The following is a 17143-nucleotide window of genomic DNA, read 5'->3' as shown; positions in this document are numbered from 1 at the left end:
GGAACAATTGTATCGTTTATTTGTTCATTTATTAGGATTTACTGATTTCTTAAGACTCTGACCTATTTAGTTGTAGTAATGTAGGATGATGTATGCAACATATGTTGAGGTTGAGAAAACTTATTTTACAGGGCAGGTCTTGCTTATACAGATGGACTCAAAAATGATGGATGTGGCTGAGGAGATGGAGCAAGTCATCTTGAAGGATCCTGGGGCGAGATAGTGAGCCCTAAGCTGGCCTGATGCATCTGTGCGTGTGTGTCAGCAGATTCACCTTGCTTATTATGCTCTGATTTCAAACACCAAGATGGGAACGGTAAAAGTGTTCAGCTCGAGTACAAATGGGACCTCAGAGTTGGATGGTAAAGTATATGAACAGCTCAAACATCAACAAGTTTCACACAGCGTGACACAGCTGCAAGTTTTGACGAGCTAGAATTGAAAGGTTCTGTCTTTCTAAGTCGAATACTGCGCTACCTACAGCACCTTTCGGTCTTCACTTTAATCTGTTGTCCTAGGATTTGTGGGTTGTTTTAATCTTGTCACAGGTTTAAAGGTCTATTGCAAATTCATTTTTCAATGCTGTGAAAAACCACAGACACATACGTCAAGCCACAATCTAAAAAAAAAACAACCTCAATAACAAATGAGTAAACAAGTTAATGACCTCTATCAGTCTGGAAAGGGTTCAAAAACACATTTCTAAGGATTTGGGACTCTAGTAAACCACATGGACAGCCATATCCACAAATGAAGGAAATGTAAATGATATATGTAAGTGTGATGAATATGTAAAAATGTACAAAAGGAAAAAAAGAAATCCACTGCTTTGAATGTGTCCCTGTCCCTGCAGGGTTCACAGCTGCCACGTAAGCAGCACCACACCTTCACCTGCAGTCACCTGTATCCTCCAAGACACACCCAGCACTCCTCTTGCTCCACCAAGAGGAAACAAATTTCAGATTTGTGATCTCAGACATGCACTTTTTACCTGCATCTCTGGAAGTTCCTGGAAAGAGATAAACTAAAGAGACAGATGATCATTTGTGTTTAAGTTTCTGCTGCATTTTTAGTCACTATTTAATTCAGAAAGCCAACTGGTTTAATTTTTCTCTACTTTGGTTTTACAGAAAGAGGTAAGATCGCTGCCACTTTTGAACTTTATCTTTTCTCTAATTTTCCTTTTCATAACCTTCCAATAACATTTGCGTGTGTGTTAGATAAGAGTCCTCAGTAATGTAAGTACAAAACCCTAAAATTAATTTCCTCCTTTTGCAGATTAAAATGTGCTCCTTCATGTTTCTCAAATTCATGATGGTGCTATTCAACTTCTTTATCTTTGTAAGTATGTTTCCACTCTGATTACACATACAGCATGACTAGGAAGATGTTGAGGCATGGTTGTGAGACACTCATTTACTGAGTGACATTCGTAGAAAAAAAGTTAAAAAAAACAAACAACCTGGAAAATAATTTCCCTTTCCCATTCAGTGCAAAAAGAGATGTTACATAATCATCTCTGACCACTCTGAAGGCCTAAATAATACTTTTTCTATACCAAAGATTTTGCCTGGTTGTTGCAATTTTTACCTCATTAACTTTAAAGGCTGTACATTAATTATGCCACGTACATCTTCACCTCAGTCTTACCAATGTTAAGCTAAGTTTGCTTGGGGTCTGGGCTCACTTGGGTTCTTGCTCTCCCAGGTGAGCTATAGATGAGATATAGCATGAGCCATTTTCCTCAAAATGGAAATCATCGGCTGAGTGCTGCTTGATAAATTTGGTGCAGCAGCTCTCAAGGTGCGGCGATTGTGATGTCCGTCTGAAATCTAAGACAGCACAGGAGAATGATGTAACAGTTATTTATTGGTCATGAAGATCTTGCTTTAATGTGAACGCTCAAACATATTTTTGCAACTGCAGCTCCCTTCAAAACATATCTAAAGCAGACGTTTTTTCAAGAACTAAACCCTGTTGTTCATAGTGGCAGGAGAAAACTAAATAAGTGAGCACGTATAGGAACATTAAAGGATAGCAACTAAGACTGTGTTTCCTTATCTTCAGTGATAAATAAATAGTGTGAGTACATATGCATAAGTATTAAATGTAGTAAAAGCGAGAGCTATGAGCACACAAGCCCCTTCCTGCTGTTCAGGTGCATACAAGGTCCAGGTAATCAAATGCTAGTTAAAGAGAGATAAATCTCATAGGGAACAGGGAAGCAGCTAAAATATGTCACATCGGACAGAGAAGTGAAATGAGGGGCAGCTCAAAAGCCCAGTTATTTCAAAATGCTAATCATGCAAAACTACTATAGTAGAGTCCAAACAAAATCTGAATCTCACACTTAATAATCAAAGTGTTTAACTGTTCAAGATTATCTTAACATATGATTTGTACTTCTCCACTGAATCTTCTAATCTGTGAATGTGTTGCTCATGATCAAAACACTAGTAAGTGGCTTGAGAGTGTGCTAGGACAGCGGTCCCCAACCCCCGGGCCTCGGACCGGTACCGGTCCGTGAGTCGTTTGGTACCGGGCTGCGAGAGTTGAGGCTCAGGTGTGAAATGTATGGTTTTCAGGGGTTTTTTCGGTTTTGAGCGTTATTTTGTTATCGTTTTTATCGTTGGGTCTTTTCACGTGTGTTATGAATAAATCTTCTTTTTTCGGTACCGGTACTAGTTTTATTTTGTTGTATTTATCCGCGACACCTTAAAGGCCGGTCCGTGAAAATATTGTCGGGCATAAACCGGTCCGTGGCGCAAAAACGGTTGGGGACCGCTGTGCTAGGAGAAACAGCAAGCCTCCAGGATGGCACATCAATATGTTGCATTGCCAGGAGTTGGACTACCTGCCCAATGTCCGTAGGTTCCACGTAACACCTCATGCTACCAGTAGTTACACCAGCCCTAAAAGGAAAACTGGTGAACTAGTGGGGATATCTCATTTTGGCCCCTCTAGTGAACCCGTTGTTAATTTTATAAACACCAATGGAGCTGAAATGTATTAACAACCTTCTCTGCATCAGTACTGACTGATGGTATAATTGTTTAATGTGCGCATTGAAGAAGATATCCTGGTTAAAAATGACTCCAAGATTCCTCACAGTGTTACTGGAAGCCCAGGTAATGCCATCCACCATGTGTACACCATGTTTTTATACACCAAGACTTTAGGGAAGAGTAGAATCCTCATGGTTTTATCTGAATTTTGAAACAGGAAATTAAAGCATCTAGGTCTTTATGTCTTTAGGACATTCCTGTAGTTTAAGTATTTGATGTGTGTCATTTGGCTTTCTTGATAGATAAAGGTATGCATCATCTGCATAGCAATGAAAATGTATGCTACATCCTCTAATGATATGGCCTAAGCGTCCTAGCACAGATACCTGTTAACCTCAGTGTGTGAAGAAAACTCTCCATTTACATGAAAAAAACTGGAGTTTATAGATGGATATGATTCAAAACACTGCAGTGCAGCAACTTCATTACCTATGGCATGTTGTAATCTCTGTAATAAAATATTATGGTCAACAGTGGTGAAAGCTGCACTGAGCTCTAGCAGGGCAAGCATAGAGACAAGTCCACTGTCAGAGGCCATAAGCAGATCATTTTTGATCTTCACTATTGCACTTTTTGTATGTGATGAGTTCGATCAAACCAGTTAGCTGTTTTACAACTACTCTATAATTTACCTTATAATTAGGCCAATATCCAAAATTATAACTCCTGGGTCAAGTGATGGCTTTTTAATACTGCCACCTTAAAGGGCTGTGGTACATAGCCCATTAATAAAGATAAATCTATCTGTCTATTCTTCTATCACTTTCCAAGCTTTTCAAAGTGAACTAATTCCCCTGAGGTTCTCTTTTCATTCCCACTGTAGCTTTACTCTCCCCTTATTGGAGCCTTTGTTTCTCATTCTGCAGCCTGTTATTCAGTCACAGTCCACTAACTGTAAGACTCTTTCTGTTTCTATAGATGACAAAGATATTGTTTCTCCACCACTAGCACCAATTCTCAGTCTCATAAAACCTGGTTTACTCCCATTCCCTTTGCAATGTAGATCCTGAAAAAGACATCCAAATGCATATAACACACCGTCAAAGGTCTCAAAAAAGGTGAAAACTGTGCCAGCTGTGATAAGTGTATTTATAGCTGGCACACTTTTCACTTTTTTGTAGATGGGGCATGATGGTGACAGAAATGGGGTTTGAGGGGAAATATGCTTCTTGCATTACATTTAGTCGACAATGCTATGATGAACTGAACAGGCTGAAGAGACACCCCAGAGTAAGAGGTGGAGAGTGAAAACAAGAATAAATGAGAGAGTCAAAAACAAAGAGAATGTGTAGGAAAGACAAAGACAGGAAGCAGGAGATTTTTCCCATAAGGGACATGTCAGTGTCTGAAAGAGTGCTGGAGTGTGGAGTGCTGGTTCCTGATGTGGAGCAGAAGGGGGTCCCATGACTGAAACCAGTCTGATAGAGCCTGACTGCTCATATGAGGCTTCAAAGTAGGGTGAGTGGAGGGTGAAATACACAGAGGGGAGGGAGAAGGTTAAAAGGGTATAAAAGAAAGTGAAGAGAAAGTCAAAGATGGAGACATGAAGGAGGAGCCGGAGAGATCATGGCAATTACATTTTATTTATAGAGCACATTTTATCATACATACATATAGTTAGAGTTCTGCAAAGAGAGCATTACAGTAGTTTGTTAGCAAATGCAAGTAGAATCAAAGTACAACAGCTATCTGGTGAACAGAAATTCACCAGAAAGTATCACGCAGCAGTGAAATCAGCAATTGAATTGACTACTGACTTATGACAGCAAGACATGATATAAAATGTGATCCAATTTTAAATTTGCCATAACTCTTTGTCATGTTAATGAAAATGTATTAAATATTTTTACATGATTAATACAGCAGCAAGACAACATCACATTTAGCCCTTATCATATTGACCTTTTTTCAATTGTTATCCATATTTATCTCGCTCACCAAACCTAGAGACTAATATTCACTGGGCTTCACTTTGATGTTGTGTTGTAAAGCACCTGGAGATAACAGTTTCTGTGAAACAGTGCTGTTAACTACTAAGCTATTCGGTGAATGCCCATGGGGATACTGGACACATACCTAGTGTCCAGTTTTTGTAAAGCTGGAGATGGAAAAATTACACTGCAGTCCATAAAATTAATGGAGGATAGTAACATTCTCTCTTTGTTACGGGCAAAGCGGTAATCCTGGAGCCTTCCTCCAGAAACCTGAAGGCTGGCTTTCTCAAACAGCATTGGATGATTATTGAATCGGTTCCTGGTCAATGAGCCTGTGTGAATTAAAGGTAGTGACATAAAGATGCTGTCATTTTGCAGATGCCTTCACACAGGTCAGAGAAACTACTGTATATTAATCCCAGAGGGAAACTGAGTTGTCATAGCAGCAAATATACACCAAACATCAAGCACTCATATAAAATGAGTGTAGAAACAGAGGTATTGATAGAATAAATATTAAGAAATGTTAAGAATAATAAATATTAAGATAAATACATAAATAGAGATAGGTATAAACATAAATATACATATAAATAATAGCAGCGGGAAGGAAAGACCTACTGTAACGTTCCCTCAACAACGAGGTTGAAGGAACCTGTTCCTGAAACTGCTCTTCAGATTGTCCAGTGTGTTATGGGGGGGGGGGGGGGGGGGGCTGCATCATTGCCTGCGGTCTTGCCAGCATTCTGTCACTGATCACCTCCTCCAGGGTGGCGAGCTTCATGGCAACAACAGACTCTGCCTTCTTGATGAGTTTGTTCAGTCTGTTTGTGTCCTTTGCTTTGATGCCTGCAACCCAGCACGCTACAGCAAAGAAGATGGTGCCTGCAACAAGAGACTGATAAAACATATAGAGCAGCCTGCTGCAGACATTGAAGTTAATTGGGATTTTTATAAGATGGAAAGAGGAAAAGAACTTTTATTTTTACCCTCAGGGGCTGCTGGCATGAAATCTAGACACAAAGACTACTACACTGTCTGGTGACACCTCTGTTTGGATTCATAACACATCATTAAATAGTCGGAAATTGTGGTTGAAAGAATTTATCTGTTGTCTGTAATGCTCATGCATCAATCTAATTGGTGCAGCATGTAATGTTTTGTAATGTGGTTTCTTAAGTAACGGCAATGGCTATATCCATAGGGAGGCTTACTTGATTGTGGACCAGTGTGAGACACTACAGGTTGAAGACTTCATGAACCAAGCAGTTTTTTTTTTTATATTTTAAGCTGGTTTCCTTCTATTAGGCTACATAGCCATTTTTCTCATTAGTGCAAAGAAATATCCAAGATACACATTTGGGTACTTATTTGACTACACTCTGTGTATTAGAAATATATGCAAATTAGTGCATAATAATGATGATGACCCTATTTGTCTTTTCAAACATAAAAAATGCAGGAAACATAAGGAATGCTACAAGTAAGTGTCATTGTAGTAGTTATTTCATAATTTCTTTTTACCTGTAAATACTACTTTACAGTTAACATTACAATGCATAGCTTAAGCTACAGTCACCCTGGGGAAAGCAGTAATCTGATATAACAAGATCAGCGTGAGGCTGTCTGTCTGAGATTATAACTTGTTGATTTGTCAGCTCTGTTAAAAAAAACAATGTAACCAATTAATGTATCCAATAATACAATTTAAATGATTCTGTACTAGTAGAATACATTGAAAATAACAGTGAGAGTGAGGGAAACAGAAACGGACATACTATGTTAAAATTGATGCACTGCTCTTGACGCATGGCAAAGTAAATGCAGAAGTCAATAAAGAAATAAAAAAGTGAACTGAACAGATCATCCCATTTTCAATTAAACAATTTAATTTACTTATTTTGTCAAATGGGAATTACTTGCACATACTTAACAGAAATTTGCAATGAACACAATTTTTTCTTAAGTGTACAGTATATGGATCTTGTTTCTCCTACAGATGGGTGGCCTCACTCTGCTGGCATTGGGGATCTGGGTGAGCAGTGATGGGGCTTCCTTGCTACAGATCTTGAGACCTTTCTCCAAACAAAGTACCCAGGTGGTCAATGTTGGCTTCTTTTGCATTGTCATCGGGGCTGCGCTGGTGCTGCTGGGAATCTTGGGCTGTTATGCAGCCCATAAGAAGAGCAAGTGTCTACTCCTTACAGTAAGTGGACAACTCCTGCTTTAGACGATGGCTAATAAAGTACCTGAACACTGGCGTAACAAATAAGTGTGTAGCAAACAGTAACAAATAGGAAAAGAACAAATACTGGAAGGAAAACCATAGGGTGCACGCAGAGTCACTCTCTGTGTGCATTCAGATGGAGAAACTCACTTGGTGTGCAGAATTTTGAAGCTGATAATGAGTCACTAACAGATTTTCCAGGCTCCGGAGGCCTAGACAATCTTCTAATATTTTTACTACCCTGTCACGTTAGTCACTGATATCATGCACAGTTTCAGGTAGTCGTTTCAGTCTGTCTTCAGAGTCAATAAAAGTTTGTCACCTGTAATTGCTTAAATATTATTTCAGTGGAATCATATCTCAATCACATCTCAATGGAAAGTTTGAGCAACTAAAGAAATAAGACTAAATGTTAAACTTCAATTCATTAGATGGAATAAAACAGCAATCATGGATTAATAATCCATATATGTATTGCTTCACTGCTTTTAAATGAGGACACTGATATTAAGATCAAAAACACTAAAAATGATACTGTGTGGTTTCATGAAGTGGCCCACATTTTTTTTGGTATCCCACCCATCCTTGCTTTTACACTGGGTTCATCAGCCACCCTCCTTCCTCATCCATATCAGCAACACCACCAACCCTTGTACAACACATTGTACATTATTACACTCATTAGCGAAGACGTTAACTACCTCTTAGCCCACTGCAGTGAGTAATGAGGAGCACAGGCAGCACATTTTGCCCCTGCAGCGCCCCCATCATGTCTACAGCTCCTGGTGAGTTGAATGACAGCAGAGGAGTATATTCTACAACTGGCATCACAGTTAGCAGCAGATATTTGGCCTACCTGAGAAACTGCTGTAATGAACTAAACATAATAAATGAAGATGGATCATCAGCTCTGTCCTTTCAGCATAGACCCGTGTACTCACTGTCCATTGATTTTACAACAATGCGACTATAGATAAGCTTTTTTTTAATCAGTATATTTGAAAAACCTTGACACATTCCCCTCTTCTTCTCTCCCTGCAGTTTGCCTCCATCATGCTCATCATATTCATTTCTGAAGTGGCTACTGGAGTCGTAGCTTTGACCTACACCTCGTTTGTAAGTTTTCATTTCCTGCATCCATCCTTTTTCTCTTTGTCCATTACTCTCATTCCTTTTCCTTTTCCTTTTTCTTTTGTCTTTTTTTATTTTTCTCATCTAGTTCTGCTTTTTCTCCCACCCTTTCACCTCATTGTGCTATTGTCTGGATTTTATCTCAATATAAATTTTCTATCTTAGCAGTGGACTATTATTGAATTATGGGCTTTATGTCCACCTCACTACATTTCTGCTACTTAATGACTCTGGGATAGCCTGGGGCTGTGTGCACTGTCTCTCACTTTGAACAATATATTACTCTGAAATATAAAACCTAAAGCATTTTATATGCAAAACAGCCTATTTAGATATGTGTTCCCCTCTGTCTGCCTTCTCTCTCTCTCTCTTTCACTCACATACACACACACTCACACACACACACCTGCATACATGCATACTCCATTTTCATTTAGTGCCACACCAAGTAAAAATTAAAAGGAATTCAAAGGCGCTGTGAAAAGGGAGGTTAGTGAAGACTGGGGTCCTAAGAGAAAATCGGTTGTTCCTGAAATTCCAGAGGCAAGAATGGTAATCTAATACTTGGCTTTCTGCAGCTGGGAAATGGGGAATAGAGCAGAGGGAACTCTGCAGTGCTTGAAAATTTCATTTAATTTGTTTGAACTTCTGCTATTGATAAACCAGTTTAAGCTGCAGGTACACACTGCAAAAAGTATCACAAAAAAGGACAAAAACAAGCAAAAACAAACAAAACAAGCAAAAGAAAGTCCTGTAGATTATAACTGCTAAAATATTTCCCAAAACCAAAAACTGGAGGACGTTTTTGGTTTTGGGAAAAGGCGATGGAAAAAGGTGCTTCGACTTACGAACATTTTGACTTACCCTCTGGAACGAATTAGTTTCGTAAGTCGGGGTTCCACTGTACAGTTTGACTGGCTCATTATTATTTGCCAAGTGGCTGCTGCATTTATTTCTTTAACTTACTCTAAATTTCTACTGATTCTTCTCTACTAATTTACTCAGTCACATACACATTCATACAGCATTTACTACTCTATGACATAACATTCTCATACTCTCATACTCACACACACTGACTCCAATGAATGTGGTTGTAACTCAGAGGGCAACGCATTATTTTGCCCAAGGATACTTCAACATACAGACTGATCCATCCACTATGCTCCAATTAGTTGATGACCTATTGTACCTCCTGAGACAGAGCTGCCCCATATCATTTGTATGATAATCCAGTGAAAACAACAATCTCATGTATAGTGATGATGACAAATGGTGTGCCACCTGGCTAACCTTTAGAATTGGTGACAAAGGGCATCTGCGGTGGAAACCAAACAGACTTATTGTTGGCCATTATAATTTACCATTTGCCCACCAGCAGGCCCATTTTACAAGGAGTTTTTAAATGTCAATAACTCTGTTACCATTTGTGCTAGAGACAAAATGCTTTGGAAAGAAGAAAAAGTGAGCTTTACAGGGATATTGTGTTATCATGGTAGCAGAAGACATCCACAAGGTAGTACTGTCTGAACATGGATGTAAAAAAAATCAGGTCTGATTAGATTATTTCACATGCGCTTCACATTTTCATATTCCTCAACCATTTTGGGCTAGAGAGAAAATTCAAATGGTTCCTAAAAGATGTTAATTATTTTTTCATTTTGCACCCAAAATAACAAAATAATCCATTGGACCTGTACAAATCTTGGCCAATAAAGGATAAACTACCTCAGTGATCTCGTCCCCAGACTCTGCTTCCTCTACAGAAGATGTGTCAGTGAGATTAAGGAGATCCTCAAAGTATTCCTTCCACTGGTTGACTATATCCTCAGTTGAGGTCAGGAACACCCTCTGCACACCAGATTTTTTGGCTTCAGCTACTGCTGAGCCACATTCTGTTTGGCTTGCCTGTACCCATGAGCTACTTCTGAAGTCCCACAGGGTAACCCGCTGTTCCGACCAGTTACACCCCTCTAGGTCTCACTGTTGTTGCCCACAGTGTTAAAGTCTCCCAGTAGGAGAAGGTTCGGTATTCTGAACTGCCATTCTGTGCATAAGCACAAATGACAGAACCCATTCTCTGACCCAAAAGGCAAAGGGAAGCGACCTTCTCGTTCATTGATGTATGTGTGTGCAAATACTTTAAAACTGAGGCTTTTGAATCAGCAGTTTTTGAACTAAATTGACATATATACATATATATATGTATATATATGTTGAGCGATTTAAATCTTTTATGCAGTTGCCCTGATGTTCTGTTAAAGATTATTTTTTGCAGTGTCCAGGTTTGCATTTAACTTCTTTCTCTGGGTGGAATGTAATATATTATGTTCCTGTTCAATCCTGAGTGTGCCACCTATCAAACAAAGAAGCTATAGGCAAGTGTGTTGGTGGTTGTCCTTGGAGACTGAACATTGAGCTGCTCTCCTGCTGTCGTTCTCTGAGTTTGTTAAATTCAATCTCTCCACTCTCATTTCCAAAAGCTGAGCAAACCAAAGCCAACCATGTAAACGGCAACTGGTGAGACACGTTTTGACAACAGAGAGCATGCTTGTCTAGAGAAAGTGAGGAGTGGGTCCAAGCTATTGCCTGAACCCCCATTAAATGTAAGATATAACTCAGCTTTGTTTTCATTAAAACAATTTAATGTGCTCTTTGTTATCTTTAGCATCATTTGTTCATTGCAGACATGGTAAGTTCCATCGTGGATATTAATGTGTGAGACCAGCTTTCCATCTCCTGCTTTTCATAAGACACAATAAACAGTATACCAGTGGAATAATGAAAATGGACAATATACATCTAATATGCATATATATAGCTGCCTGTGTAAATATGTAAAAGACAGAGGAGGGTACAAATAAAGGAGGATATAAATAAAGACCTGATCTATCATGTATTACTTATCTGCAGCATAAATCTGCCTTTTGGTTTCTGGGTCTCTGCTGCTCATCTAACCAGGAAGTCAATAACCTTCAGGTAGTCAGAGTAACTGAGATTTCCAGCATGTATTATGAGAAGCTGTCAGTGGTCGTTGTCATGGTTCTGTTTGTACAAAGTGACCAAAGTGGAGATATATTACAGGGCTGATATGATATGAGTTATGAGTACATGAAATAGATGTGCTGTGAAATAGATGTGCTGTGATGTTTAGTGACACAACAGTTGCGCCACTTTAATTCTTAATTCTTATCCTTACTTAGAAAATGTTTAAAAACCAAATGCCTTAAAAAAACAAACAAAAAACCCCAAAAAACAAGAGGAATATAAATGTATGTTGTACTGATACATGTACAACAGATTTTTTTAAAAAGTATTGAACATGCCACCAATTTTCTAAGTAAATATATTTCTAAATGTGCCATTAACATGAAATTCTGATTAGATATTGGTAACATCCATTCTAACCCACACATGCAATAAACCAAAACATACATGTCCATGTTACTAAACAGTATTGAGCGCATTAGAAAGGGTAATTTCACCATAGACCAGCCATGGTCAGGTGTTCCCCACAAGAGTTCACACAGAGCAGTGAACAGAATTCTCAGAAGGGTTAGAAGAGTCAGAGTTTTCCAAGAATCAAGGACCACTTCTGGAAAGCTACTTCTTGCTGGCACGTATGGACGTATCCAGTGGCACAGTGCTCCCAACTACCGTCTTATTGCATCTTCCAGCAATGCACTGATCATTTTTAGACATCAACCTCAGACAGAACCCGGACTTTACTTTGGATTGGACAGACAGTATCCCACCTGAGTTTGTGAGACCACCGAGTGCTCTGTTGCTTTCTTTAGGAACAGAAGGCGACACATAGGTGGTGAAGCCACGTAGGTGAAGCCAACGGCAAGATGTGCTTCATCATATTTTCTAATCTTTGGCTTGGACAGAAGTTGGTTTGGAAACATATTTGGCGATGTTTGGAAGCCCCCCAAAAAACTCTGTCCATTATACTAGCAGTATCCAAGCATTCTCTTTTTTTTTATTATTATCATACCCCCCCCCCCCCCCCCCGCAATGGCTCTGTTCCCCCACTTTGGGAACCTCTGCGCTAACCCAACAACCCGCTAACCCAACGAGCAAAAACATGACTAAATATGACAATTATGACAATTATGACAATTATGACAACTAACCCACTCCTATGAACAAATGAGTATATCACTTTCTTTGGAATTAGTTGCTTTGATTTTTATTTATTGCTTTCTTCTTAACATGTATGCCATACAAGAAAAGATACTGTTAATTATTTGAAAAACAGCAACATACTATAGAGCAAGAGATCACTAATTTAATAAAAGATGAAGGTGGAGATTTTGATCATGTGTAAATGTGTTCATACCACTCTACATTGATAGATGTACAGTGCTAACATCTCCTGCATCACTGAACTGTGTATTACTTCAAGCTCTTTGTTGCTTATCCACTGTGTGTGTGTGTGTGTGTGTGTGTGCGTGCGTGCGTGCGTGCGTGCGTGCGTGTGTGGGCGAATGCACGTGTATGCATCCAACAGAAAGTGACAAGGCGCAGGGCAATTGACAGTATTGAATTAGCCTCCTAGTAATATATCTTTCTGATTTTAGCCTCACTTGGGGGGCACATTTAATCGTGACTTGTATCGCAGCATCCCCTTGGGATACCCCATGTATCCCATTCACTGTGCACGCATTCAAACATGTCCACCCACACAGAGAAGCTAAAAAGAAAAGAAAATAGGGCTGTACATGGCTACATGCATTTAGAGTACATTTCTGACCCTCCCTACCCATCAATTAGGTCTTTGTGACAGTACGTGATAGGTTTATTTATCAAAACAGAAATAGCAATCTGCAAAGGAAAGGAAACAAAGAAGGGAGGACATGAGGGCAAGCTATCCTTGTCATGATGCGGCTCTGTGCAGGCAGGAAAGGCACGCAGGATCCAATTGCAGACTACACGGGGGCAAGAAAGTGAACTCAAAAGGCAGCTTTATTGCTGACACAAGGGGAAAACGATACAAAAGTAAACTGGGAAAATATAACCTAAACACACGGAGAGGCACACAAGTAAACACACAGCCATGGATCGCGACACGGAGCAAAGGAAGACACAGACACTAAATACAAGAGGGATAATGTGGGAAGTGAGGACACATCTGACACAGTTTACCTAGACATCACAAGACACTAAAACTAAACATAACAACCTAGCGAGTATAGATAGAAAGGATTGTCACTGGGTAATTTTGACCCAGTGACTTTAGAAACAAAATATAAAATTCAGACTAGATGTGTCCAGTGAGGATATATTTGTTTATATATGATGTCAGTAAATCAGTTTTTTCTACAGGCTGAGGGGATCTTGAGAGCGTGGGCGACTCCTGCTCTACAGAATCAATATGGTAATGATCCTGCTGTCACTAAGCTCTGGAACAGCACCATGACACAGGTACAGGATATTGTGTTTTCCTGTTCTTGTTATATGTGTTTAGAACTTTATATATATAAACTGTATATACATTCACCATTGATTTATGTATACCTGCTTAACTGCATATTAACATATATATCTGTTCTGCCAATCACATGACAGAAACAAATGCATTTAGTCATGTACAAAAGTGGTTTAAGGGACTTGAACATGGCATAGGTGCTGATGCTAGACAGGCTGGTCTGAGTATTTCAGAAATCGCTGATCTACCTGTATTTTAGAACATAGTCATCCTACAGACAATGATCTTCAAAAGAGAAAATATCCAGGGAGTGAAATTCCTTGAATGTTGGAAGTCAGACAAGGTTGGCTGGGATGCTTTCAGCTGGTAGGAAAGCAACACTAACTCAAATAACAGACAATTGCAAACACATTGTCTTGTCGGATGAGTCTGGATTTCTGCTGCCTGAACAGGATCTAGTAACCATTACAAACATCCAACAAAGAGTGTCAAGCATGAACAGCACCAGTTGGACAGTACCAGGCCCCAACATGATTCACATCTGCTTGCTGAAGAACTAACTGCACTCCATGAGCACCTGGCAGCAGAAATGAACCGGTTGATAATGGACAACACGTAGCTGGAATGGATAATTGAAGGCTGGACAGTGCTGATCCCCAATGTTCACAGATCCTTGGGGATCAGAGGGGCAAAACATCAGCTACTGGTAAACAGAGCAGTTGTTCAAGATGCTCTCCCCCCACTGTTCTTTGTAGGCCTGAACTCTTTAATCCCAGGTGATTGACAAGACTGATTACACACACTGCTTACAGAATAGAGCAATCGTTAGCCACCTCCTCTACATGGATGATATCAAGCTGTATGCCAGGAGTAAACAGGACATCGATTCACTTATCCATCCCACCAAGATCTACACCAGTGACAGTGGAATGCTATTCGAACTGGAGAGGGAACAAACAAAGAGAGTGATGGTAGTCAGAACTGAGGGGATTGCAAAACCAAAAGGGAACATTGCAGACACTAAGAATAGCGAGAATTACAGGGCAATCTCACAGGGATGTGGGAATCATGAAGCGGCTGCCAGGAAAGTTGCAACCACCAAATACCTGCAGAGACTAAGGCAAGTCCAGAAGAGTTAGCTGAAAGAGAAGAATGAGATTTAGGCAAGTAACACCTACACCCTGCTGGAATATATGTCTGAAAGAGGAGATAGAAACCACTAACATCAAGACAAGACAGTGCCTTTAAGAAAGGACCATTATGTAGATAACCCTCTTCACATATTTTCCTGCGGCATGAATAACACAAGAATGTCATCCTTCTTTCAGCTACATTGCTGTGGTTTCTCCAACTACACTGATTTCATGGGCTCTAACTTCCAAAATGCAACTGGAGGCAGCCTGCCTTCCATCTGTTGCAGGACCAACAACAACACTTGCACCCCAGCCCAGGCAGAGTACAGCAATGTGCAGGTGAAATTACCATATTATACATTATGCAGCTCTGGCATGAAAACAATGACAATTCAAACAAGCTAGTGTTTAGCAGGAATACTGTTTGCCATGCTCTGTGGCGTTCCAGGTCCAGTTCACTGATATGTAGCAGACAACTGCCAGCTACATATGTAGCTGTTAGTGACCACTAATTAGAATCAAAATAGAATCAAAAGAAGTGAAAACAAATATTCTGTCATGCTATGAAGTTGTCTGGGGACTGTGGGCCTGGAAGTAAAGCAGGTTTCCTACTAATTTGAAAGTTGGTAGTTTGATTGTCAGTTCCTCCGGTTCACATGTTGAAATATCCTCGGCCGAGATTCTGATGGCTTTATATTAGAGTATGTGTGCTAGACAAGATGGTATGGCATAGAATAAAGCACTGTATGAATGTGTGAGTGATTGGGAGTATGAGACTTGTATTATTAAACTGCATTTCGAGGGTTTAATTCTAGAAGAAAAGTGCAATTTAAGTATGGTTGTTAGATAAGAACTTACTATAGAGACCAAAACCTGTAAAAGACCTTTTTAATGCTGTAATATTAAATATTTTTACATAGACATAAATGGTGCTAAGCATAAATAAAGTTTATATTCCTGGTATTGAAACCATGCCACCCACATTGTAGTTCATTACTGACACATGTAGTGGTGTGAAAATGTGTGGAACATCCTGCCCAATGACAACAATGTCCAGTAAAAACAATGGAAACTGTCTACTGCAGCTATTTTTTTGTTTTTTGCCATACGTTTTTAAGCTTTAACATTTTTTCAGGTTAACTTATCTTCAACTGAAGTCTCATTGTAGCTCCTGCATGGATTGAAATTCCACAGTCATTCTTTTTGCATAACCTCAGAGCTATGCAAACAAATGAAAAACACCAAAACGTCACTAAGATTTTAACAGTGGGGGACCATGTATGTCTAAATTCTATGACGGTAGCAACAGTTAAAATATTTGATTCTGGACCAAGTGTTGACTGCTCCAAGCATCTTGATTCTGGCCTAGAAATGTAGTGGATTTTGAGCCAACCATTATTTTGCAGTTTTGCGATTGTTATTTTTGCATTAGTGTCTGCATGAGTGTCAGCCATGCGTGTTATGATGATGCATTAGGAATTAACCAGAGCCCATTTCCTATTAGGGCTGTTTTCAGCAGATCCTGATGATCATCAAAGAGAACGCTAGCACCATGGGAGGCACTGCTGCAGGAATTGGATTACTGGAGGTAAAAACTCATGCAAAGCTTAAGGATGCATTCAAAACCTGTTTATGTCATTCTGTTTGGACTCTTACACTTTTGTTTCTCCAGATTGCTGCCATATTGGTATCCATTAATTTGTACTGCCACCTGGATAACGAAGATAGCTGAGAGGTCTTCACAGAGAACATTTTGGGAGTGACAGATAATTTAATTAAAAATCAAATCTATATTAACATCACTCTTATTCTTTTTATGCAATAATTAGCTATAAAGTCATATTTATTATGTAAAAAAAACATCATATATAAGTTTCTGTTAGAAGTAGTACACTTTTACCAATATCATCCTTGGTTTTCAATGTTGCCTTTTCAAAAAGAATGTATGTATAAAATAAAATATTTCAAACATTTGTTGAATATGTTTCAGTGTTGGGTTATTTTTTTCAACACCTTTTGGGTTTTGCTTTTTTTTTAATATCCACATTTAGTGGCCACAGTTTCAGATCTGCAACAAAAGTCAGAAAGTCAACTCAGTATAAGGACCTAAAGGTAGAAGCAAACGAAAAACTGTGAGCTGAAGAGGTTCAGTCAGCGAGCACCCAGAACAAAATGATTTAGTTTAACTAACAAAAACCTTTACCCATATTTACCCATATTTA

The 17143-nt window shown here is 39.3% G+C and overlaps 1 protein-coding gene across 1 annotated transcript; it reads left to right on the top strand.

The window, feature by feature from the left end:
- Positions 1 to 1001: 1001 nt before the first annotated feature.
- Positions 1002 to 16830, top strand: tspan1 (tetraspanin 1). The gene is made up of 8 exons (XM_085252160.1): positions 1002 to 1136; positions 1279 to 1341; positions 6999 to 7205; positions 8268 to 8342; positions 13686 to 13784; positions 15117 to 15260; positions 16426 to 16509; positions 16594 to 16830. Exons 2-8 carry the CDS (start codon positions 1285 to 1287, stop codon positions 16651 to 16653), a joined length of 726 nt encoding a protein of 241 aa, XP_085108286.1. The 5' UTR covers positions 1002 to 1136; positions 1279 to 1284; the 3' UTR covers positions 16654 to 16830.
- The last annotated feature ends 313 nt before the right edge of the window (positions 16831 to 17143 follow it).

This window comes from Mchenga conophoros, linkage group LG17 (assembly GCF_057382185.1).
Source record: "Mchenga conophoros isolate Kocher_MC1m ecotype Shallow Benthic linkage group LG17, M_conophoros_male_GT1.1, whole genome shotgun sequence".
NCBI classification, from domain to species: domain Eukaryota; kingdom Metazoa; phylum Chordata; class Actinopteri; order Cichliformes; family Cichlidae; genus Mchenga; species Mchenga conophoros.
The sequence above is the reverse complement of the archived record's forward strand: the minus strand, read 5'-3'. Positions and strand labels throughout refer to the sequence as shown.